This window comes from Jaculus jaculus, chromosome 2 (assembly GCF_020740685.1).
Source record: "Jaculus jaculus isolate mJacJac1 chromosome 2, mJacJac1.mat.Y.cur, whole genome shotgun sequence".
NCBI classification, from domain to species: Eukaryota; Metazoa; Chordata; class Mammalia; order Rodentia; family Dipodidae; genus Jaculus; species Jaculus jaculus.
Genome location: NC_059103.1, coordinates 111,848,234 through 111,873,225, shown reverse-complemented (window position 1 = coordinate 111,873,225; position 24,992 = coordinate 111,848,234). Strand labels below are relative to the sequence as shown.

At 39.2% G+C, this 24,992-nt stretch overlaps 1 protein-coding gene across 13 annotated transcripts in view; it reads left to right on the top strand.

The window, feature by feature from the left end:
• Ptpn13 (protein tyrosine phosphatase non-receptor type 13) overlaps positions 1 to 24,992 on the top strand; it is a 216,730-nt gene that overhangs the window by 108,677 nt on the left and 83,061 nt on the right. For 9 of the 13 annotated variants that reach the window (XM_045142565.1, XM_045142568.1, XM_045142573.1 and 6 more), the window contains 9 exons: positions 2,884 to 2,979; positions 3,694 to 3,787; positions 9,820 to 10,042; positions 14,504 to 14,578; positions 14,704 to 14,878; positions 17,949 to 18,102; positions 19,476 to 19,614; positions 21,468 to 21,620; positions 23,140 to 23,322. In XM_045142565.1, the coding sequence (XP_044998500.1) occupies positions 2,884 to 2,979; positions 3,694 to 3,787; positions 9,820 to 10,042; positions 14,504 to 14,578; positions 14,704 to 14,878; positions 17,949 to 18,102; positions 19,476 to 19,614; positions 21,468 to 21,620; positions 23,140 to 23,322 (1,292 nt within the window). The remainder of the gene's footprint in view (positions 1 to 2,883; positions 2,980 to 3,693; positions 3,788 to 9,819; positions 10,043 to 14,503; positions 14,579 to 14,703; positions 14,879 to 17,948; positions 18,103 to 19,475; positions 19,615 to 21,467; positions 21,621 to 23,139; positions 23,323 to 24,992) is intronic. The other 4 variants (XM_045142564.1, XM_045142561.1, XM_045142567.1 and 1 more) reach the window with 3 other exon arrangements.

Below are 24,992 nucleotides of genomic sequence, written 5' to 3'. Positions count from 1 at the left end.
GGTGGTTTCACTGTCCTTTAAGTTGAAATTCTGGATTTGTGCTTTGGTTAAGTTGTCCTGGAAGAGTCCATTAGCATGAACGGTCTGTAACAATAAGACAAAAATGCATTGGTGTCCTTGAAGGAAGCAGTTCTTCCTCAGTAACTATTTAGCTTGTGTGGAGTGTATTGTGTTGTTATTAAGCAGACAGTATTAGGTGAAACTATTGTTTTCAGCCCATCACAACTCTTTCAAATCACATTCATATAAGCCAGGGGATTTGAAGAGTTTCTTCTTCTCTGTGATAGAATGTAAGCAATTCTTAAGGAGTACTGGGAAGTACTATTACTAGATGCTTGTGTTCACTACACATAAAATTGCACCAAGTACCAGCCAGCTTTGATGCCTTGTTCTCATAATTATTACCTTAGGAAAACAGAGGGTCCTTTCTATTTGAGTCCATGGCCAGCCGTTTGCCCTCCCCCTCCCATTTACCTGAAGCTCTCTATTCCAGCAAGACTCCTAAGTCTCAGCATGATCTCTCCATCTTACCATACATCCATACTGGATCCTAAGCCTGACACTTAGTTCCATTTAACCATTTCACTTATTCACTAATTTTGTTTTCTTTTGATAATCTCTGAACACCATCTAACACAAATATTTCATTATGTTACATCCCTGTCCTCAAGTTTGCAGACTGCTGAGGAAAAAAGTCCCTCATATACCTTGATAACCTGCAAACAAATATACCATGTCTCTCCTCAGTCTTGAGAATTCCCATGGACTACTTTCTCCAAAGCAAGAAAAAGCCACAAAATAATTCAGATAAGTGCCACTAAAATTCATGTGCCTGCCTAAGTCCTCATGGCCACACAGAAGATCTCCGTGGTTTTTGCTGACCCTTATCATAATTTCTTTCAGTTATCCAGCTTCCAGACAAATTAGTTCCTAAGGAGTGAGTCACTTTTTATTACCAGGAAAATTTTGGACATAAGTATTAAGAAAAGGTCTACCTGCCAGTCCGTCCACATGTTCTTTCTGTCTCTTGGTTCCTTCTGCACATTTGATGTCACTTTTCCCCAACACCATTTGCAACTTCAGCAACAGGTTTCTCGGCTTTTCCTTTACTTTTCTAAATCCTCCTATTTCTGGAAGCAATAGTGTATACTCATTTTCTCAAACTCTTACTGTCTAGTCCTTCTTTGACCCTTAAGCACTTGGTTTCTGAGGCTTGTGCAATGACACTAGTCTCCTCAGAGCCATCTGTGACCTTTATGTAACCTTCATTTCCATTACTCAGTCAGAAACGATTTTTTTGCTTCCTGTTCATCTTCATGGAAGATGCTAGATACTAGAAGAGGTTCATCTACAAGAGGTTGTCCTTTTTTGTCAGATAGTATTGGGTAAGGTAAGCAAGTAGAAAACTATGAAGATAATGAAGAGTTCACATTAGCTTAACATAAGTAAATAGAATAACAGAAGCAATGTTCATAAAGGTATAAAGAAAAGCTGAAGCTGTCAAAGTAGAAAGAAAAGGCAGTCAGGTAAAGAACACCATTTCTCGTCCAGCAAGTGTCTTTCAGGTATCTGAAAATTAGTCACGTGAGTGAAGAATTTGAGGAAATGGCTGGTGGTGATTCTTATACCTGAATCTAGCTTTTAAATTTCTAAAATTTTGTGTATATATGTTTGAAGGTGTGGAAAGAGGCCTGTACTTTGGGCTATACTGTCACAATTGAATATGTGGCTTCAAAATAAGAAGAGGCACTATTAGGCATGTATGTGTGGACCAGGTTTTGATAGGCTTTGAATACCAAGCTAAGGGGATTTTCAACAATATTTTGAAGGACTCTAGTTTGAAGGAATTGTGAAATTTACTATCATGCTTGGGTTTTCAGTTCCAGTAAGTTCCTCTCTTTAGATGAATAATATGAGGCTTGCTCCTCATAGAAGGGGAACTTGGGGACATGCAGTATTTCATACCTGAGATGCTGTATCACAGGAAGGGCAGAAATGAAGAAGGAGGGGTTGAGCTGGAAGTATCAGACTAAGGATTAAAGTGATTCCACAGTTGCCCTGGGCCCTTGTCCCTTGTACAGGACACCCTTTGCACAAAGCAGTGCAGCAGCCCTGCTCCAGTGCTTATCATCTCCTTCCCTTCGGTTTGAACTGTGTATTTGCATACCTATCTTATCTTCTCTATTTTAAAGCCTATTGGATTATGTTCTTGCGTTTTTTTTTTTATTTTTACTTATTTATTTATTTGAGAGCAACAGACACAGAGAGAAAGACAGATAGAGCGAGAGAGAGAGAATGGGCGCGCCAAGGCTTCCAGCCTCTGCAAACGAACTCCAGATGCGTGCGCCCCCTTGTGCATCTGGCTAACGTGGGACCTGGGGAATCGAGCCTCAAACCAGGGTCCTTAGGCTTCACAGGCAAGCGCTTAACCGCCAAGCCATCTCTCCAGCCCTGTTCTTGCATTTTTTGACCCCTCATTCCACCTAACAGAATGACATATCATTTCCTAGCATGCTTGGATCCACGTACTGTTCCAAGAGCTTCACATAGGATTTTTTTCCTGATTCTCAAAACAGCCTTGAAATGTGCACTGTCATAACCCCTTTTGGACTGAAAAAGTAAATAAATAAATAAAATGAGTTACTGGGCTGTTGAATTACTTTCCTGAGACCTAAACCTAGGGAGTCTGGGCCCAGAGTGTGTGCTCTCAATGCATGTGCCAGACCATTTCAAAATTGGAATTTCATTGTTAGAGTATGGCCCAGTGAGTGGTTAATGTAAAGCAAGCATAAAGTGTTCTAGCCTCCAAGATAAAAGCAATTTTTAATTGTATAGAAAGGCTAATGGGTTTTCCTTGTAATGTTTTTGTTTTAATCCCTTTAGAACCAGTTCGAAGATACAAAACTTACCACAGTGATATTTTTAGTACCTCCAGTGAAAGTCCATCTATTATTTCTTCTGAATCAGATTTCAGACAAGGTAAAAGGAATCTGAAACATGCAAGTGTTTGTTTATTTATTTATTTGAGAAAGAGAGAGAATGGGTGCACCAGGGCCTCCTGTCACTGCAGACAAGCTCCAGATGTATGCGCCACTTTGTGCATCTGGCTTTATGTGGATATTGGGAAATTGAACCAGGACCTACAGGATTTGCAAGCAAGCACCTTTAACTGCTGAGCTATCTCCCTGCCCCTGCAAATGTTTTTAAGAAGCCACAATTCTTTTTTATTAGTGTTAAAATAAAAGTAAAAAATTTAAATGGTGAAATGCTTCTTTTTGTTAATTTTAATATCATTGCAGGACCTTAGTTGCAGTTTCACCAAATAATACTTTTTTGTCATATAGGCAGGAAGTCATTGTCTTTAAAAATAACACAATTTAACATCGGGCATGGCAAAGCACGTCTTTAATCCCAGCACTTGGGAAGGCAGAGGTAGGAGGATCACCATGAGTTCGAGGCCACCCTTGAAAGTACCTAGTGAATTCCAGGTCAGCCTGTACTAAAGTGAAACCGTACCTAGAAAAAAACAAAAATGAAAATAATAATTTAGTAACATTTTATCTTTAATGTGGGTATGCAACTGTGAGGTTTTTATAAATTGCCTTGGATTTCTGCTAAATGCTTGAGTTTTTAGATTAAACTGCTTTCATATTTTATTGCCTCTACCCTTATTGCATTCTTATTTGCCATCAGTGAGAAGAAGTGAAGCTTCCAAAAGGTTTGACTCCAGCAGTGGTCTCCCGGGAGTAGACGAAACCCCAAGTCAGGGCCAGTCACAGAGACCAAGGTAAGGCCCGTGAAAGAGTACTAATGCCTCCAGTCTCAGGTGGTTGGTGCTGTTCTTCTTTCTTTCTTTCTTTCTTTCTTTCTTTCTTTCTTTCTTTCTTTCTTTCTTTCTTTTTTTTTTTTTCGTTGTTGTTTTCTTTGTTAGAATTAAGGGTGGTTTTTTTTGTTGTTGTTTGTTTGATTTTTGGCTTTTCAAGGTAGGGTTTCACTCTAGCCCAGGCTGACCTGGAATTCATTATGTATTCTCAGGGTGGCCTCGAACTCATGGTGATCCTCCTACCTCTGCCTCCCGAGTGCTGGGATTAAAGACGCATGTGCCACCACACCCAGCTCAAGGGTGTTTTTTTTAATTGTCATCTTAATTTTTTTTCTTCTCCCTTAGCTACGCTTTCCGCTAGTTCTCAAAAATGTATACAATAATGAAAGACAGGGTATAATCTTTTAACATAATGGCTCTCATTATTTTTATTGTATATTTTATTTTTATTGTATTTAAAGAATTTTTCAATATGTATAGAAATAACAACCAAGAAGGTAAAGATAAATAGCCTTAAAAATCTATAAAAAGAGAAATAGTTTAGCAGTTAAGGTGCTTGTCTGTGAAGCCCAAGGGGACCCAGGTTTGATTCCCCAGAACCCACTTAAGCCAGATGCACATGGTGGCACATTAATCTGGAGTTCGTTTGCAATGGCTAGAGGCCCTCCCTGACGTACTTATTCTGTCTCTATCTGCATCTTTTCTCTCTCTTAAATAAATAAATATGAAAAATAGTAAATATCAGATAAATAGTAATTACTACTTCTGAAAGGTTTGGAAAAGTTCCACTAGCAAGCATTCAGCATGAATTGTTGAATGAATAATTAATAGATTATCACCAAGTAAAACATATAAAAAGTTAATTGTTCACAAACTGATTAAAAGAGATTATATGCCATATTTTTAAAGTCTGTTTGTGCTATTTAGAGTTCAGTTTTTGATACTGAAGTACTTGGTGAATTTCTTACCTGTTCTAAGCTTGAAGTGTACTCACTTGTTTGTTTAAACTGAAATAGTGAGATAAATGCTAAGTGTGTTGATGCATACCATTGTCACGTGTACACAGCTCCCTTGCTGGAATGAAAAAAATTGTCATTTCAATTTTGTAACTAATAGTAGACATCCAGAGGTGCTTCCAGGTGTATTACCATGGTATGACAATCTTTTAAACTATAATTTTAATTCAAGTGTTTAATTCAAGTGCCAGCAAGTATAAGAAAGTTATCTAGAAATTATCAAAAACTTGCTCCACAGCTCATTAGTTCTGTCAGCCAGTATTTATACTTGTAAACTGTTAATAGACAAGGTAACTCAGTGTGGTTAAAATAATTTGTCCATGGTTTAAAGTTCAAGTGATTAGAGTTCAAGTACTTAAGCCCAGAAACTAAAATTTTTTCTTAACTAATATTCTTTTTTCCTTTGTTTCTCATGTCTTTAAGAGAGTAGATACCTTTTCTTTGAAAAAAAAAAGCTATTTTCTGTTGGCATACAACATTTTATATTAGTTCTATCTTCTGATGAACCCCTTATGAGTATTTTTAACAAAAGAGAAGGAGACAAAAGCATGACATTTTGCTAACATTGCATGCTTAACTTACTTTGTAAACTTTATCTGGTTTTTTTTTTCCCCCTTTTTCTTTTTTCAAGGCAGGGTCTCACTCTAGCTCAGGCTGACCTGGAATTCACTATGTATTATCAGGGTGGCCTAGAACTCATAGTGATTCTCCCTGCCTCCCGAGTGCTGAGATTAAAGGCATGTGCTACCATGCCCAGCTTTTTACCTGTTTTCTTAATAATAAATTTCAAAAGTAACAATTACGGGGCTGGAGAGATGGCTTAGTAGTTAAGGCACTTGCCTGTGAAGCCTTAGGACCCAGGTTTGATTCCCCAGTACCCACGTAAGCCAGATGCACAAGGTGGCGCATGCATCTGGAGTTTGTTTACAGTAGCTGAAGGCCTTGGCATGCACATTCTCTATCTGTGTCTGCCTCTCTCTCTCTCTCTCTCAAATAAATAAATAAATATAAGCCAAAAAGTTTAAAAAATTTATCAACTATGAGAGAATCTTAATTTTGATCATTTCCATATTTTATTTAAGGAAATATTAATTTTAAAACCACCTTTGCTTGCCAAATCCATTTTTTTAATTGACAACTTCCATGATTGTAAACAATATCCCATGGTAATTTCCTCCCTCCTCCCACTTTCCCATTTGAAAGACAAACTCTTTTAGTGCAGAAAACACATTACAACGGAGTTAGATAGGTAAGAGATAAATGTTTCTAGAACAAATGGCTTTCTTTTTTTTTTTTTAATTTTTATTTATTTATTTGAGAGTGACAGACACAGAGAGAAAGACAGATAGAGGAGAGAGAGAGAATGGGCGCGCCAGGGCTTCCAGCCACTGCAAACGAACTCCAGACGCGTGCGCCCCCTTGGGCATCTGGCTAACGTGGGACCTGGGGAACCGAGCCTCGAACCGGGGTCCTTAGGCTTCACAGGCAAGCGCTTAACTGCTAAGCCATCTCTCCAGCCCTGGCTTTCTTATTAGATATATATTTGCTACCTGATGTAAATTTCTGAACTCTAGTTCTTTTAACTAGTTCCATCCTTTTCCTGACCATATTAGCTTAAATACTATCAAAATTACTTATGCAAGTATAAAACTTTCTGAGTGTGATGTGAGCAAAGGTCCCTGATTATATCCTCAGCATGCTAACATGCTGTCAGAATCTCCTGCTTTATTCTTTAGGTCATATATTTGTGAGATCTATCAAACAGTACTGTCCTTAGACATGTTGTATGCTTCCTTGAAAAGAAAATTTCCACTCCCTTTATTTAGAATGAAGTAATGAAACAGATCTAGCCAATGCCATTGATGTCTATCATAGACTTGGGGGGGTTAGGGAGGGGACACTCACAGGAAGTCATGAGTCAGATGCAACAGAATGAGGAACTTTTGGATTCTGAGCTATCAAAAGTGTCTTTCAGTGACCAAAAAGGATATTCAAACAGCTTCCAAAGAACATCTGCGTGCTTTTTTATACACTAACTTTTGAAGTTCACTCTGCACAAAGTATATCCCCACTGCTTCCTTGCCTCAGCTTTTTTTTTTCTTAGTACACATTAGCAGACAGTCTATGCATTCATTCTTCAGTAGTACAGATTTTTTCTTGATTCTGGCTTGTTTTTGTTTTTTTACCTCTCTGGTATTTCTTTCCTTATAGAAACTTATACCAGATATTGTATTGGAAGAGGTAAAATGATAAATCTTTTTTGCCACCAATGAGAAGTTCTTATTGAAAATGATTTGAGCAAAAGGCTGATCTGCTTACTGAAAATACTCCGTTTGTGACAAAAGTAGTTTTGAATTCTGATGGTCCCCCAGTGAGGGTGAGCTGATGAGGAAACAGTCTTCACCCATTACTTGCTGAGACCCCACCACTTACTAGATATTTTGAGTGCTGGAAGCTGACATTTTTTTAAATTTATTTTTTTTTAACAACTAACACAAAAATCTCTCCCTAGGGAGACTATTCAGAGATGAGAGCTAGCTAATAAACCATGAAAAATCAGGTAAACACAGTCTGATACAGTAATAGTGCTCTGAAGAAACTCAGTCGAGAGAGTGAGATAGGTAGTGTGAAGATGGGATTTCAGAACTCTGTTTTGCATAGCTGGTATGGTCAGAGAAGATCTCTCAAGGGATGACATTGAATAGAAAACTGAAGTAAGGAGGTGATCCATGGGAATGAGATGTTAGTGAGAAGAGGTTTTAAATCACAAGGAACAGCATGTGCAGAAGTGCTGGGACATGGCAGATGAGGTGTTGCATGTTAGAGAAAGATTAAAGAGGGCAGCATGACTCCAGCACATGAGTGAACGACATTGTACCCAAAGAATGGTGGATGACCCAGTATAACCAGAACCCAAATCATGTGAGACCACAGAAATCTAAAGTGAGGGTGTTAGCTATAAGGAGCATTCATTGTATAATTAAGAACTGTGAAGAGTGGAGATGTAAGTTATACTACAATAGGATTACCTGTCTTCTGTGAAGGATAGGCTCTAGGCAGAAAAGAACCATCAGCAAGCAGTGTATTTACACAAACAGTGCAGACTTGATGGTTAGTGATAGAGAAACCCAGGCTGTCTTCTACATTGTACCTTCCAGATTTGTTGCTTAATTTGATGTGAGATTTGTAAGAAAGAGGGAACAAGAGTGACTACAAATTTTTCTTAAGCATCTGGGAAATGACTAGGAGAAAGTTAGACATGGGGGGAAGTACCAGTAATTTGGTCTTAGAAACAGTAGGCTAAATGTGTGAATTAATATCCAACTTGAGGGAAAGTTACTAGTTGAGAGGAAGGAAAAAGTACTGGAGCTTAGATGAGCATGGTGATGTAAAACAGTTCTCTAAAAAAAAGTGAGTCACCAGTCAGTGGGCCCAGTGAGATCACTCAGACTCACACTGCAGTTTCATGAGTGCTGTGGTTGTATGCAAAGATAATTTTAATGTGAACCTTAGGATCCAGAAAGTACAGGGCAAAAGGAAGGTGGAAGAAATAAAATATTAGAGCCAGTGGGCTAAAACTACTTAGAAAGCCAGTGATGAAAATAATACTACATAGAGAATACAATAGGATGTCAGGTGGTCAGAAGACTCCTTAATTCATGTACCCGCACTACAAATGACAAGAGTAATGGTAGAGAAAAAGACCAAGTCTAGCACTAAAGCTTATGTAATGAAGGGGTGTAGCCAGCAGAGCAATAGAGTGAAAGCAGAGTAGTAGAGTCAGGTATGGAAGGGAAGCTGGGTATATTGGAAAAGGAGTAAACTACAATGAGAAGCAGAATCTCTGTCCACGTGCAAGCCTCAATGGTACAAGTCTGAAAGAGTAAAGCAACCACTAAGTAGTTGGAAAGAAAGGTCTCTGAAACGGTGGGGGAAGGGAGGCAAAAAAAAGGTAATGGGATGGGATTATGGTCAAATATATTGTGTACATGTATGAAAATTGTCAATTTAAAAAGTTACTTTAAAAAAAATAAAAGAACAAACCTGCCCATCCCTGTATACTTTAGGGGTACATAGCCTTCAGAAGAGGTTGGGTATTCAAGGAGGAGGTAGATGACATAGACCTGCCGTGTGGATAAGTATAGCAACACATAAACATATAAGTGAATGTGGCTGAGCCCCAGGACCTGTTACTGCCCACAGAAAATTTCTGGCACCAAACATAGGGCATTCCTCACTTCAACAAACCAGTTCCCCAGTGCTCTGCACACTAGCTGAATGTCCTGACATTTAACTCAACTTCACCACTAAATACCTGGAATTAGTATCGGGTCCTTTATTAAGGTTCAGTCCCACAGCCCCACTTTAGATGTCAGTTGTTTGTCCCAGACTTCTTGATTGTGTGCTGGAACGGAATACGGGTTTGTAGAGAGTTCATATCATAGGTGTAACAGACCATTAACTGAGACTGTAACTGCTCTCAGCACTGAGGCTGCTGGTTCTGGCATGTTCTGGTTTACCTTTGTATTTCTATATTAGCCCCTATTAGAACTTATCTGTGGTCCCACCAAGCATTTCTTCACTAGAACAAAAGAGATTCCTATTGTTGAGAAAATTCCAAGGGACTTAAGAGCTCTGTGTCAGGAAAAGACTACTGTCAGCAAGAAATAATTAGATTCTTAAGAAATGTCATATGAACCAGATTCAGACCAAATGTTAAAACAGAAGATTCTCTGATCACCCCTTTGTCAGACAGTTACCAAACACTTAAGAGCACTTGTCAACAAGCAAACCTAAACCTATAGCAATGTGTTTCTCTTACTTATAAAAGATGTTAGGTATCATTTCTCTTATTATACCCTTTTGTATAATCCACTATTCTTAGATGAAAAATAAAATGAATTTTTGTTGCCTTATTTGGCATAGACCTTTTTTCATTAGCTTAAAAAAATGTTTTCTTCCCTCCTCTTTTCTACATAGCAGACAATATGAGTCACCCCTTGAAGGCAACTTAATCAATCAAGAGATTATGCTAAAGCGACAAGAAGAAGAAATGATGCAGCTGCAAGCCAGGATGGCCCTGCGACAGTCTCGGCTGAGCCTGTATCCAGGAGACACCATCAAAGCTTCCATGCTTGACATCTCCAGAGACCCCCTAAGAGAAATTGCCTTAGAAACAGCCATGACCCAGAGAAAACTAAGGGTAAGCTGGTGCTCGGGCTACACCTTAGACTTGTTCTCGGGGGACTTGAGAGTGCTTTCAAAAGTACCACAGGTGCCTCAGCTGACAATGAAATTATACAACCATTTCCAGGGAGATTAAGTACCTTGTTGGTTTTTATTAAAATAAATGTTTAACCATTTTCATTGTTTTGTTTTAAAAATAATGTCAGGTAACAAAAATAACATAAGGGCTGGAGAGATGGCTCAGTGGTTAAAGTGCTTGCCTGCAAAGCCAACAGTCCTTGATTCGATTCCCCAGGACTCACATTAGCCTGATGCACAAGGCGGCGCACGCATTGCAAGGGATGATGTAGTATACCTGTAGTCACAGATACCCGGGCACCATGTAGTGCATCTGTACTTGCAGCTGCCCAGACATGATGTTGTGTCCTGTAGGCCCAGATAACCAGGCATGGGGTAGTGCACCTATGGCCCCAGGTAATCAGGTGTGGCATTGTGTACTTGTATTCCCAGATATCCAGCTACAGTGTTGTGAACCTGTTGTCCTACCTATTTGGGAGGCGAAAGAAAGTGGATTGTTCAATAGTCTTAGGCCAGCCAGGGCCATGTCACAAAACCTCATCTCAGGAGAAATATTTTTAAAATGAAAATATATAGAAATACATATGCATGTTCCTTAAGATCAAATGCCCTTGTTCAGTATTATGGGGAATTACTTTTTAATATTGAGAGAATAAATCAAGACAAGATGAGCTAGAGTTCATGTTTAGTTCAGAAGCTCAAGAATGCTATGAAGTACATTCCATTTATCTGCACTGCCATTCTCAGAATGTTGGCACTAATTCTCTTTATCATCTCCAAGCATCATGTCTTTTATTTACAGTATCCTAAGATAGGAAGCATCATGCATCTTGGGGGATATTTTGCTTTAAGTAGATCTTAATATATTTCTATAAACATAAGTTTAAAATGAACATAAGACTTTTCCCTCTTTTTAATATTTTTATGTGTCTGTTCATATGCCTGTGCGTGCATGTGCACGTGTGTGTGTGTGTGTGTGTATATATATATATATATATATATATACACACACACACACACACACACACACATGTAGTGGCCAGAGGTTGAAATGGTCGATATCTTCCTCAGTCACTCTCCACTTTATTTACTAAGGCAAGGTCTCTCACTCGAAACCAGAGCCCTCTGATTGAGCCAGTCTAACTAGCCAGCTGGCCCCAGGGGGCCTGCCTCTGCCACCTGAGCTCTGGGATTAAAGACAGGCCACCATGCCCACCTGGCATTTATGTGGGTCAGTTGTGGGGTCTGAACTCAACTCATGTTCATACAACTGCTTTGTGCACTAAGCCATCTCCCCAGCCCATCAGACCCGGTTGTAGACATCTGATATACGTTATCAAGTGACCTTCCAAAGCTTTTGCCAGTTTACCCTTCTTAGGGCTGTACGTGTTTTACTATGTTCTTACCTACTATCATTCTTTTTGATCAGCTACTAATTTAATAGGCGAGACATTCTCATTTTTATGATTCTTTAAAAACAAAAAAATTAAAGGCAATATAATTCATAATTATTTTTCTTTTTAGTTCTGTACTAAGAAAAAATAGTACACTGTTTTTGGATATTGCTAATTGTTTCAAAAATTCTCTTTAAATTTATTTGGGGGGGGGGGCTTGTTTGCATGCATGTAGAAGACAACTTCAAGGTGTCTGTGCTCCACCTTCTTTGGGAGTTTGTCACTTCAAACAAACTGTGAGATTGCAGTACACATAATCAGACAAGCAGGCACACAAGCTTTGGGTTGTTGAGGTTCTGCCTCCCATTGTCATAGTAGCATTAGAATCACAGATGCATGTGCCACTTTGCATCCGGCTTTATGTAGGTGCTGGAGAATTGAACCTGGGCCATCAGACTTTGCAAGCAAGTCTCTCCAGCCCAAAATTATTATTTTTTTCTTTTTTTGTTGTTGTTTTTTGCTTTTGCTTTTTGTTGTTGTTTGCTTGGATTTGTTTTTGTTCTGAGGCAGGGTCGCATTCTATCCCAGGCTGACTTGGAAGTCATTGTCATGACAGGGCTCCTACCTCAACTTCTGATACTGGGATTATAGGCATGAATTACCATACCTGGCTTCAGAGAATTATGTTATATGGCATTTAGCTTGATGCAACTCAAATTTCCTTCATAGTATTTATTCTAAGGAGTAATATTTTAAGTTGAAAGGAAGAAGCTCAATATTTTGCCAGTTTGTAATCATAACCAATACCTGTGTCATACAAAAGTGTGAGTTTCTAATAGCTTCATTCTCTGAGCAGTGTAAAGGGCATGCATGTATGCACACTATTTTCCTGTACCACTTCAGAGAGCTAATCTAGACATTTGGTTCATTAACAATTCATAGATTATAGGTCTTGCCCTTATAAAATGCTGCTATTATATATTAACTCACAAAAAAACATGTTTCTTTGTTAAGCAGTCAGTTTCTGTGTGCCTTCATCACAGACATGCTTTGTTAATAATTAGATAATTTGAGTTACTGGTCATTAAAGGATCACATAGTATTTTGTCTCTGAACAAAAGCAGGCTTTGTACATAATATTTATGTTATATTTTTAAAGCTGAAAATAATGACAGTGTGTGGAAGAATAATTTCACAACTGAATATTCATTCCCAAAATATCATAAAGGCATGTTTGAACTTGTTGAGACTGGTTTGCTCTAGCTGACCCTTATAGTCTCTGTTTTCCATGGCAGACTAGTTGTGTTTGATCTACTCCATTTCTATTCTTGTGTAAAACATGTGCCATTGGCTCATTGGTTATTAACAGACTCTTAATGTTAAAGTTTTACTTAATGGTATCTGTCACATGTTCCACACTCAGTCAGTTGGGCAGAATTCCCACACCAAGGAACCAAATGCAGAGAAGCCAACCAAAACAAGCCCCAGTAATCATAAGTTCAAACACATGCAGCACTTGCCCTCTGCATCAGGATGAGCCCTGCTTGCCTTCTGCCTTTTGCCCATTTGGACATAATCTTTCATTCTGTTTTTCATCCTGTTCCCATCTGGAGTATAACTCATTTTATGTCATAAACTAGTGTTCCCTTGCCTAAAAGCCCTGAATTTGCAAGAGGAAAGAACAGTTTAAGAAACAGTGTAGTCAGGGGATGGGTAGATAGTTTAATCAGTATAGTACTTGCCTCCCAAGCACGAGAACCCAGTTCAAGCCCCAGAACCCACATAAAAATGCTAGATGTAGCATATGCCTACCATCTCAGCACCGAGGAGGTGGAGACTCCCTAAGCCTTGCTGCTAGCCAGTCCAGCCTGCTTGCGAACTCCAGCCCAATGAGAGAGCTTGTCCTAAAGGAGATAGATGGCATTCCTGAATGTGACATCTTCTAGTCTCCCCACATGCATGCATACACATGAACATGCACTCATACACAAACATACACATTAAACATACACATATATAAAAAGAAGCAGTAAATTCAGAGTGCAGACTCCACACTTCTCATCAGTTAAGTCTCCTATTTCCTCATATATTTTCTTGCTGGGGCCATATCGAAGATCAGAGACTATGTGATATCCCTAGTTGTCACTTTATTAAAAAATAGTGCAGTGTCACAGGGTTCCAAGAACATGATTACAGGCAAATATGTATACTTTGTAGTCACAAAGTAGATGTCCTTTAACTGACTTATTTTGGATTGAACATGACTTTGTAAACAAATGAGGCTCCATTCACTTACTTCACACATTGGTCATATTAAAACTAATTCCTAAAATAAATTTGGTGACTCCACATTGTTTCAATATTACTTATTTTCCTTTTTTTTTTTTAATTTTATTTTGTTTATTTAAGAGAGAGATAGAAGACGGAGTAAGAGAGAATGGGCATGCCAGGGCCTTCAGCCACTGCAAACAAACTCCAGATGCATGTGCCCCCTTGTGCATCTGGCTTACGTGGGTCCTGGGAATTGAACCTGGGTCCTTTGGCTTTGCAGGCAAACGCCTTAACCACTAAGCCATCTCTCCAGCCCTTATTTTCCTTTTTTACTTATTTGTTTTTATTTATTTACTGGGGTGGGAAGGATCAACTCCAGGGCCTTGAGCATACTAAGCACTAGCTCAGCAGCAAACTCCACTCCAAGTGCAAAATCACTTTAAGAGCCTGAATCTGTCTGAAAGGAAAATAATGAAACCCAATGAGATAGTATCAGACTAGGTATAGTATTTGAGATCTCGGGCAGGAAGGAGGAGAAACTTCTGTTAAAACTTTGTGCAAGGCATTTCTGTTCTAATCGCTTTGAAAAGTTTGCTTTGAAAGTTTCTACATGTGTTTTACAGTGCCTCATTCTAATGTGGTGGCTTTATGTGTATTATTATTTCACTGTTTCATTTTAAGGAAAGAGCTAGGATAAAGGATAAAATTATTGTTTCTACCCATGTGATTTGCAGAATTTCTTTGGCCCTGAGTTTGTGAAAATGACCATTGAACCATTTATCTCTTTGGATTTGCCACGGTCTATTCTTGTAAGTACCAAAGCCAATCTGTGCCCTTCCCAGAAAATGATTTCAGTAATTTTGTTTGTAAAATCCAGTTTAATTACTTAAAATGCTTCTTTTTGCAAATGCCATTAATTTGTGTGTAATCGTAGGCCAAAAAAGGGAAGAACGAAGACAGCCGGAGAAAAGTTAGCATAATGCTTCTGAGCGGACAGAGGCTGGAGCTCACCTGTGATACCAAAACCATATGTAAAGATGTGCTTGACATGGTTGTAGCCCATGTGGGCTTAGTGGAGCATCACTTGTTTGCTTTGGCTACCCTCAAAGGTACTCGATGTTTTTAATGCAGAGTTCAAAATGGAAACCTGGCAGCCAGCTTACTTCTTACACAAATATTATCACTCTGGCCTCATGTTGGGAAGCATTAATTTAATGAGCAGATCAACACGGAGAGACACAGTGAGTGAGGAACTTCACCCAGTTTCATTGGCTACTTTAGCAGTTGTGTTCATGAGGTACCTTCTATCTATGAAGATTTTTCTTTGGCTGTCACTGTATAAAAATGGTCAAAGCTGGGTGTGGTGCACGCCTTTAATCCCAGCACTTGAGAGGCAGAGGTAGGAGGATTACCATGAGTTCAAGGCCACCCTAAGACTACATAGTTAATTCCAGGTCATCCCGGACCAGAGTGAACCCTACCTCGAACCCCCCCCCCAAAAAATGGTCATTTTATTTTGGGTTTGGGTCTTAATTTCTAAGATAGGGGTCCCATTATCTTGAGCTCCTGGTCTCGCATGATCCTCATTTCTCAGTCTCCCAAATAGCTGGCCATTAGGTATGTCTCACTAGCTAAAAATAAAATGGATTTTAATGATGACATTTTAAGTATGTATAGTATATATGTGTATATTTTTTCAGACATAATCTACCCTTTCATCAGGAATGCCTTCAGTGTGAGGCATATATCCATACATGTGTATGTTTATATAGGTCTGTATGCACTTTAGATGATAGTATCTTAATATGAAGCCAAATATATAGTAAGACCCTGTTTCCAAATTTTCACAAAAACTTTTTTAGCTTGCTATGCTAAACTCTTACAGTGTCTTTTGATTATTGTTGCTTGATGCCTGAAAAGTAGCCAATTCAGCCAGGTGTAGTACATATACCTATAATCACACCAATGGAAACACTAGAGGAGGAGGAAGTAAATAGTGAGACTCTATCTCAGAAAGAAAAATCATGAAGAAAAGAGTTGTCATTTCACATGCCTTTTAAATACCTGAACATGATCTCCTTGACCTGCACTACCATGTGGTCTCAGAGCGTAGCTGCAGTGCAGGCTGCTTTTTATCACAGTTGCTAAAAAACATTAAGAAGCTCTTTGGTAAGCTGGAGAAATGGCTCAGCAGTTAAAGTACTTGCCTGCAAAGCCTAAAGACCTGAGTTAATTCCCCAGTACCTATGTAAATCCAGATGAATAAAGTGGAACATGCATCTGGATTTCATTTGCAGTGGCTGGAGGCCCTGGCATGCCCATTCTTTCATCGCCCCCCCCCCTTTCTCAAATAAAAATAAATAAATTTTTTTTAAAAAAGCTCTTTGGAACTGACCTTCTGTTTTCAGTAAAGCACTAGATTTAGGAATTACTCTTCATGTATGCCTCAGTTTTCTCAGAATGTAACTTTGAAAGCTCAGAGCAGAGTAGCATGAACGGCAATAGATGGTCATGTGGTTTGGAAATACAAGACCTTGACAACCTCTTTTTCATAAAAGAGGTATTGCCTTCAACAATTTTTTTAATACTTGTCCCCTAAAACTAATAACTTTTCTTTAGAGTCATCCTTTGTTGATCCTGACTTAAAATTAACCAGAGTGACCCAGGAGGATGGAAAGAACTAGTGTCTGATCTGGTACTTCAGTGTCTTCTGCAGTAACCATGTAACGCTGTCTACATAAAGATGCCTAGTCAAGCAGAAGTTCTGTTCACAGTATACCGAATTTCTTCTTTTATTTATTTATTTATTTATTTGAGAGCGACAGACACAGAGAGAAAGACAGATAGAGGGAGAGAGAGAATGGGCACGCCAGGGCTTCCAGCCTCTGCAAACTAACTCCAGACGCGTGCACCCCCTTGTGCATCTGGCTAACGTGGGACCTGGGGAACCAAGCCTCGAACTGGGGTCCTTAGGCTTCATAGGCAAGCGCTTAACCGCTAAGCCATCTCTCCAACCCGAATTTCTTAAACATTCAGTACAAGTCAGGATTTAGTGGATAAACATTTTATTTGCAGTCAATAATACGTAAGTGATACCACTCAAAAGTAAAATAAAGAGATGCTTTTCCTTGCTCCTAGATTTCAAGCTGGTGGCTCAGTAGTATGGCAGCTAATATTTACTAAAGTGCTACCATTTAAGACTTACTTTCCTGGGAGTACTTTTTGTATTTTTTTGTTTATTGTGTTTGTTTGCGTGCATGTGTATGTGGGCGCACCAGGGTCTCTTGCTACTGTAAATGACCACCAGATGCTTTTTTTTCCTGCTTTTATATTTTGGGTGGCAATTGGATTTGAACCCAGGGCCTTAAGTATGCTAGGAAAGCACTCTCTGAGCCATGCCCCTAACCCTGAGAGCAGATGCTTGTACCACTTTTTGCATCTGGCTTTACATGAGTACTGAGGAATCAAACCCTGGCCAACAAGCACCTTTAATTGCTATGCCATCGCAGGCCATCCTAGGTGTTTTATGTTCCCTATGTTGTTTGATATTTTTAAATTTATTTATTTTGGTTTGTCAAGAGAGGGTGTCACTCTAGCCCAGGCTGACCTAAAATTCACTATGTAGTCTCAGAGTGGCCACGAACTCATGGTGATCCTCCTACCTCTGCCTTCTGAGTGCTGGGATTAAAGGCATGCGCCACCACGCCCGGTTGGCATTTGATTTTTTTTTTTCCCTGAGGGTGGGTTTCACTTTAGCTCAGACTGACCTGGAATTCACTATGTAGTCTCAAGGTGGCCTTGAACTCTCAGTGATCCGTAGCTACCTTTGCCTCCCAAGTTCTGGGATTAAAAGTACCACTCCCGGCTTATTGTTTGATATTCACAACAGCCCTGTATAAGTCAGGAATTGCCAGTATCATGATTTATAGGCAGGAAAACTGATGTCCAGAAAGATAAAGTAGTTTATTCAGTGGTATACAGGCAGTAAATGATGTAGCTAGTCATTAATTCAGTACTGTCTGTCTTTAGAGCTCCTGTTTTTACAAAATTGATCCCTACCGACTCCACCCATATTCAGTGCTACAGAGACCAACCACACTTCTGTCTTATTTTATTTCTTCTGATGCTATTAAACAGAGCCTTTTGTTTTATCTCAATGTTTTTCTTATTCTATTTTAGAAAACGAATATTTCTTCGTTGATCCTGATTTAAAATTAACCAAAGTGGCCCCAGAGGGATGGAAAGAAGAACCAAAGAAAAAGAGTAAAGTCACTGTTGATTTTACTTTGTTCTTCCGAATTAAATTTTTCATGGATGATGTTAGCCTAATACAGTGAGTACACAAGGGTTTCTCTTTTGCTCTTTTTTAAAATTTTACTTATTAGAGACAGACAGAGAGTGAGAGAGACACACAGAGAGAGTGCCAGGGCTTCTAGCCACTGCAAACGAACTCCAGATGCATGCACCACCATGTGCATCTGGCTTATGTGGGACCTGGAGAATCAAACCTGAGTGCTTAGACTGTGCAGGCATGTACCTTAGCTACTAAGCCATCTGTCCAGCCCTCTTTTGCTCTTTTTGGCCTCTGTTCTTTTGACACTTTACTAGTACTAAATTGTTTAATTCTGGTCAATGACAATTTCTTCTTTTATCATGAAAGAAATATAGGAGGCTGTCTTCACCTACAGTTTTAGTCATATAGTTTCAGTTACTAGTGATCAGCCATAATCTATAAAATATCCAATGGGAAATGTCAGAAACAATTTTCATTCATTTTAGATTGCATGTAGTTCTGAATAGTTTGATAAAATCATGTGCCATCCTGTTCCAACCTGCCTAGAGTATGACTCATCCCTTTGCCCTGGGAGTCCATGCTGTCTACACTACCTGTCACTCACTTAGCAGCCACCATGGTTATCAAACAGCTCTTTGGTATTAGAAGTTGTTAAGGCAACCCTTGCTTACCAATGGCTACAAACCACAAGAGTAGTCAGGTTGGCGATTCTGACATGCCAGGCAAACTGTAAAGTGCTTCCCTTAAGTGAGCAAGTAATCATTCACAACTTAATAATGAAAGAAAAATCCTCATGTACTGAGGTTTCCAAGTTCCATGGTAAATTGTTCTAGTTAATCCCATACCATGCCTGGGTTCTGGAAGTAGCCATAGCTTTACACATTCACGAGAGCTCATGGAGCACACTGCCAAGGAGTAAAGGACACTGTACAGTTTTCCCTCAATAGTTTCTGTGCTTTTAAAAGGTTAATAATAGCTGAGCATGGTAGCTCACGCCTTTAATCCCAGCACTCTGGAGGGAGAGGTAGGAGGATGGCCATGAGTTCAAGGCTACTGAGACTACATAGTGAATTCCAGGTTAGCCTGGGCTAGAGTGAGAACCTACCTCAAAAAAATAAAAAATAAAAAAGTTAATAATATATTTCCTTAGAAACTTAAGTATCTGTGCCTAAAACCGAAATCACCCAAGGTTCAAGATCAGAAGCAAGATTGTGGACTGAGTGTGGTGGCACACGCAATCCCAGCACTCAGGAGGCAGGGGTAAGAGGATTACTATGAGTTTGAGGCCACCCTGAGACACAACATAGTGAATTCCAGGTCAGCCTGGGCTAGAACCAAACCCTACCTTGTAAAAACAAAAAAAGAAGAAGGAAAGAAAGAAACAAGATGTTTATGTGTGTTTGTTTTTTCAGGCATAACCTGACTTGTCATCAATATTACCTTCAGTTGCGGAAAGACATTTTGGAGGAGAGGATGCACTGTGATGACGAGACGTCCTTGTTGCTGGCCTCTTTGGCACTCCAGGCTGAGTATGGAGATTATCAGCCAGAGGTAGGTTTGTTTTTTTCCCAGAACACTGTTGTATCGATGGATTTTCCCATTTGCTGTTCATTTTGTGTATCTGTGTTTTCTTGTTTTTTTTTTTTTTAAGGCTCAAAGCCAGGGACTTGAACATGCTTGGCAGGCATTTTACCACTGAGCTACATTGCTAGCCCTTGTTTTAATGTTCTTATTCTTAGAATAATTAAGGAGTGGTCCTAGTTGAAATGCTAATTCTGAATAGATCTAGGGGGGGGGTATGTGTGTGTTTATACACACATGTGTGCGTGTGCATGTGTGGGCATGTATATGAAGACCAAAGGTCAATATTATTTATCTTCCTCAGTTGCTCTCGGCCTTATTTTTGAGATCATATCTTTTTTTAAATTTTATTTATTTTATTTTTTATTTTTTTAATATTTATTTTTTTATTAACATTTTCCATGCTTATAAAAAAATACCCATGGTAATACCCTCCCACCCCCTCACACTTTCCCCTTTGAAATTCCATTCTCCATCATATTACCTCCCCATTTCAATCATTGTAATTACATATATACAATATCAACCTATTAAGTATCCTCCTCCATTCCTTTCTCTACCCTTTATGTCTCCTTTTTACCTTACTGGCCTCTGCTACTAAGTATTTTCCTTCTCACTCAGAAGCCAAATCATCTGTAGCTAGGATCCACATATGAGGGAGAACATGTGGCGCTTGGCTTTCTGGGTCTGGGTTACCTCACTTAGTATAGTCCTTTCCAGATCCATCCATTTTTCTGCAAATTTCATAACTTCATTTTTTCTTTACTGCTGAGTAGAACTCCATTGTATAAATGTGCCACATCTTCATTATCCACTCATCAGTTGAGGGACATCTAGGCTGGTTCCATTTCCCAGCTATTATAAATTGAGCAGCAATAAACATGGTTGAGCACATACTTCTAAGGAAATGAGATGATTCCTTCGGATATATGCCTAGGAGCGCTATAGCTGGGTCATATGGTAGGTCAATCTTTAGCTGTTTTAGGAACCTCCACACTGATTTCCACAATGGCTAGACCAGATTGCAAACCCACCAGCAGTGTAGAAGGGTTCCTCTTTTTCCACATCCCTGCCAACATTTATGAGATCATATCTCTTATTGAACCTAGAGCTCACCAATTCAACTAGACTAGCTAACCAGTAAGGATTACAGGTTCATGCCACTGATGCACCTGGCTGTTACATGGGATCTGAATTCAGGTCCTTAGGCTTCTGTGGCAAGTACTTAAAAAACTGAGCATTGCCACAGATCTGAAGATTTTTGTATATGCTGTAGTTCCTCGGAATGACCAAGCTTCCCACACAGTCACACATTATAAGATTTGTTTTTTTGTTTAAAGTTGTCTTCTTTGGGAGTTTAGTGATATGTAGCACTAAGTCCTCATTTCCCATAGTCTAACTACTAGAGTTTAAATGCACGCGTCATTAGTCAAACATGGGCTAGAGGGATCCTCTCCTACAGAAGTCCACAGTGATGGGCTAGGAATAGAGCAGAGGTCACTGTGTGGAGAACTCTATGGGCAAAGCTTTGTGTTCCCAAATGTAAGTGATCTAACAGGGAGCAAGGGACTAACATGCTTAGCTGTAGTGATGCAAGACCTTCAAATATCCTCTCCTGAAGCCTTTATATCAGACCAGTCATTCTGCCTCACTGAAAAAAAGGCAAAATGGACACATTTCATCTAGAATGCATTCCTTTGGGAGAGAAGTACAAATGGAAGTATTTTATCTCTTGGCTGAGGTGAGACCTTTAAGACAGGAGGAAGATGCATCACGCTAATAAAAGACAAGTGAAACTGCTTACAAAACCTTCTCCTTTCCAGGTTCATGGTATGTCTTACTTTCGCCTGGAACATTATTTGCCTGCCAGAGTGATGGAGAAACTTGATTTATCCTATATCAAAGAAGAGTTACCCAAATTGCATAATACCTACACAGGAGCTTCTGAGAAAGAGACAGAGTTAGAATTTTTAAAGGTAAGCCTGCAAGACTACCAGTGACAGTGTTACTTGTTCACAACAAGCAGATGCTAGAGGCTCACATCTAAGAGTGTGGGCCAATAACTAAAACTACAGCATTTTAGTTCTAATTTTATAAAAGAGGGAACCAAGGATTGGGGCTTGTGATGTTCACCAGGGCAGTAGATTCTGTGTGGGGCAAAATTATTACTGAATTTGTATTTATGTGGCTATGAATTCTGCTCTTACCCCTATTCCATACCCTCAAAATCAAGCTACAGTATAAAGAAGAAACATTATGTCTTCCATTTGCTAATTCATAGTGTAGGGAATCAACTCCCAGCCCTTCTCCGAATGGGTTTCATTCACAGACTCGTTGCAGCTTTATACTAGAATTCAGGTGGTGCTAGGGTAGCTCAGTGGCAGAGCACTTACCTGCCGTATTCTAGGATTCATCATAAGAAAGCCAAAATGGGTTGTTTTGTTGGAGTGCACAGTGAAGAATATAAGCTACAAACTCGTGTTTCCTATGGTAAGTATATGCTTAACTTTGTAAAAAAAAAAAAAAAAATAGGGCTGTAGAGACGGCTTAGCAATTAAGGTGCTTGCCTGCAAAGCCAAAGGACCCAGGTTCAATTCTCAGGACCCAGGTAAGCCAGATGCACAAGGTGGCTCACCCATCTGGAGTTCATTTGCAGTGGCAGTATGCCCTGGCATGCCCATTCTCTCTTCCTGCCTCTTATCCCTTCTCTCTCTAATAAATAAATAAAAATAAAATAAAAATAAAATGCCACCCTGGTTTCCACCATAGCTTTACATTATAGTCATCTCTGAGAGTTCCCATTGTCCTCATCCTCAACAGGACTTGGTTTTCAGTCTTTGCCACTTTAGCCCTTCACATAGCTGAGTAGTAGTAGTACATCATAATTTTAATTATGTGTCCCTAGTTACTATTATTCTGAGCATCTTTTAAGTTTTCATTTGTTATCTGTATATCTTGTGAATATATCTAATTAAATCTTTTCCAATTTTATTTCCATCTGGTTATATTTTTCCTCATATGGTACATCTTTTTTTTTCCAATATTCTAGACACAATTCCCTAATCAGAAAATATGCTTTGCATATACTTATTTCTCAATGTATGTTTGTCTGTATAGTTTATCACTGACTTGTGATGACCATGTTTTCCATGTGACTGAAGTGACTTCTTGATTCTTTGTAGTGTTGGGGATGAGACCCAGTGAAGTTTGGTGTACCAGTGCTTTTCTTCTATGTCTCACACTTTCCATGCCCCATCTAAGAAAGCTTTGCCTAACCCAAGGTTACAGAGATTTTTAGTCCTGAAACTTTAGCTCCTATATTTAGGCCCATGATACATTTTGGGTTCATATTCATCTGTCAGATAAAGTGAGTATTCTAATTCACTTTTTGGCATGTGGATCCAAAATGTTCTAGCAGCATATGTTGAAAACCCTGTCCTTTCCATGCTACTGCTGATCCAAGTGCTCTGCTGAGGTGTGGTTTTGTTCCAACAGGTCTGCCAAAGACTGACAGAGTATGGAGTTCATTTTCATCGGGTGCACCCTGAAAAGAAGTCACAGACAGGAATATTGCTTGGAGTGTGTTCTAAAGGTGTTCTTGTGTTTGAAGTTCACAATGGAGTTCGCACATTGGTCCTTCGCTTTCCATGGAGGGAAACAAAAAAGATTTCCTTTTCTGTATGTTTGTTTTAACCTCTTTCATTATGTTTTCAAAAGTTGTAATAAATCTACCATTCAGTCTTAATATTATTTAACTTTTCTTTTGTAGTTGTAGTAAGGTAAGACTTAATTTGTTTTCAGGTTTTTGCAAGAGGTAGTTTTTCAAAGAATATGATACATTCCTACCTGGTTATATGCTCAATTAACTTGAGTTAAACTTCAACCAAGTTGACTTTTCTGTTAAGTCAAAAGTTATGCTAGAGTCATAACTTATCACATAGAGAAATTCCACCAATGTTTTTGAGACAGATAGTGATCTTACGCCTAATAAACCTTGCCTTGCTCAAGAATGGATCCCTCAGAGTAGCAGTCCTGTGAATCAGAGTGGGCCCATGATTACTGGATTTTGCAGACTAGTCCCATGACTTTGTGCAGACAGTGTTTACTGTCTGTGAAGATTATTGGAAAAGTGATTCTTGGAAAATAATATATTCACAGAAAACAGCTTTAAAAGCCTATTTTAATCTTGCATGTGGAGGATCTGAACATTACAGTGTCATCTGGAAAATCCCAGAGATGAATCAAAAATATGTTAGGGGCTGGAGAGATGGCTTGGCAATTAAGATGTTTGCCTGCAAAGCCTATGGACTCATGTTCTTCTCTCCCAATCCCACGTGAGCCAGGTGCACAAAGGTGAAGCAAGAGCAAGTTCACACATGCCCACTAGGTGTGGCAAGCATCTGGAGTTCAATTTCAATGGCTGAAACCTTGGTGCACCAATTCTCTCTCATGCTCTCACTCTCTCTAAAAAAAATCTTTAAAAAAAGGAAAAAGAAAAGAATACATGGACAGGAGCCAGGCATGGTAGCACAAGCCTTTAATCCCAGCACTTGGAGACCAAGGTAGGAAGATCACTGTGAATTCAAGGCTAGCCTGAAACTACATAGTAAATTTCAGATCAGCCTGGGCTACAGTGAAAAGAAAAAGAAAAAGAAAAAAAATATTCAGGGATTTACTTAATAAATGATATTCAGGACTACTGATACCTTTAGCTCACATTTGGGCTGACATGTTCTCACTAGGCTGGTATTTTAAACAATATAAAAGTCGTGGTGGACTATGAATAAGGCTCAACACAAGGACGTTTGGTTTGGTTTGGTTTGTTTTAAGGTATGTCTTACTCCAGCCCAAGCTGACCAGGAATTCACTATCTAGTCTCAGCATGGCTTTGAACTCACTGAAATCCTTCTATGTGTGCTTCACGAGTACTTTGATTAAAGGCATGTGCCACCAAGCCTGGCTTTATACCTCTTTTGACTGATTGACTAGCGAGAGTCTGTCTGTCATATTAATGTTCCCATCACTGGGAGATTTACAGCTTTTAAGTATGCTGGTGGATTAGTTGACAGTAGTTAGTGATACATTTGTTAGGAAAAGAATTACCCAACTATTTGAGAAGTTACTCATAAGCCTCAGTACACACAACAAATTCTGAGACCTCTTTATAAAAGTCACATTATTTTTCAAGAAACATCAACATAATAATATTGATTACCCCACATAAAGTCAGACACAAAGTGGCTCATGCATCTGCATTTAGTGTTCAGTGGCAGGAGCCCTTGGCATGCCATATTCATTCATTCATTCTCCTCCCCCGCCCCATCTCTATCTCCTGTCTCTCTCTCTTG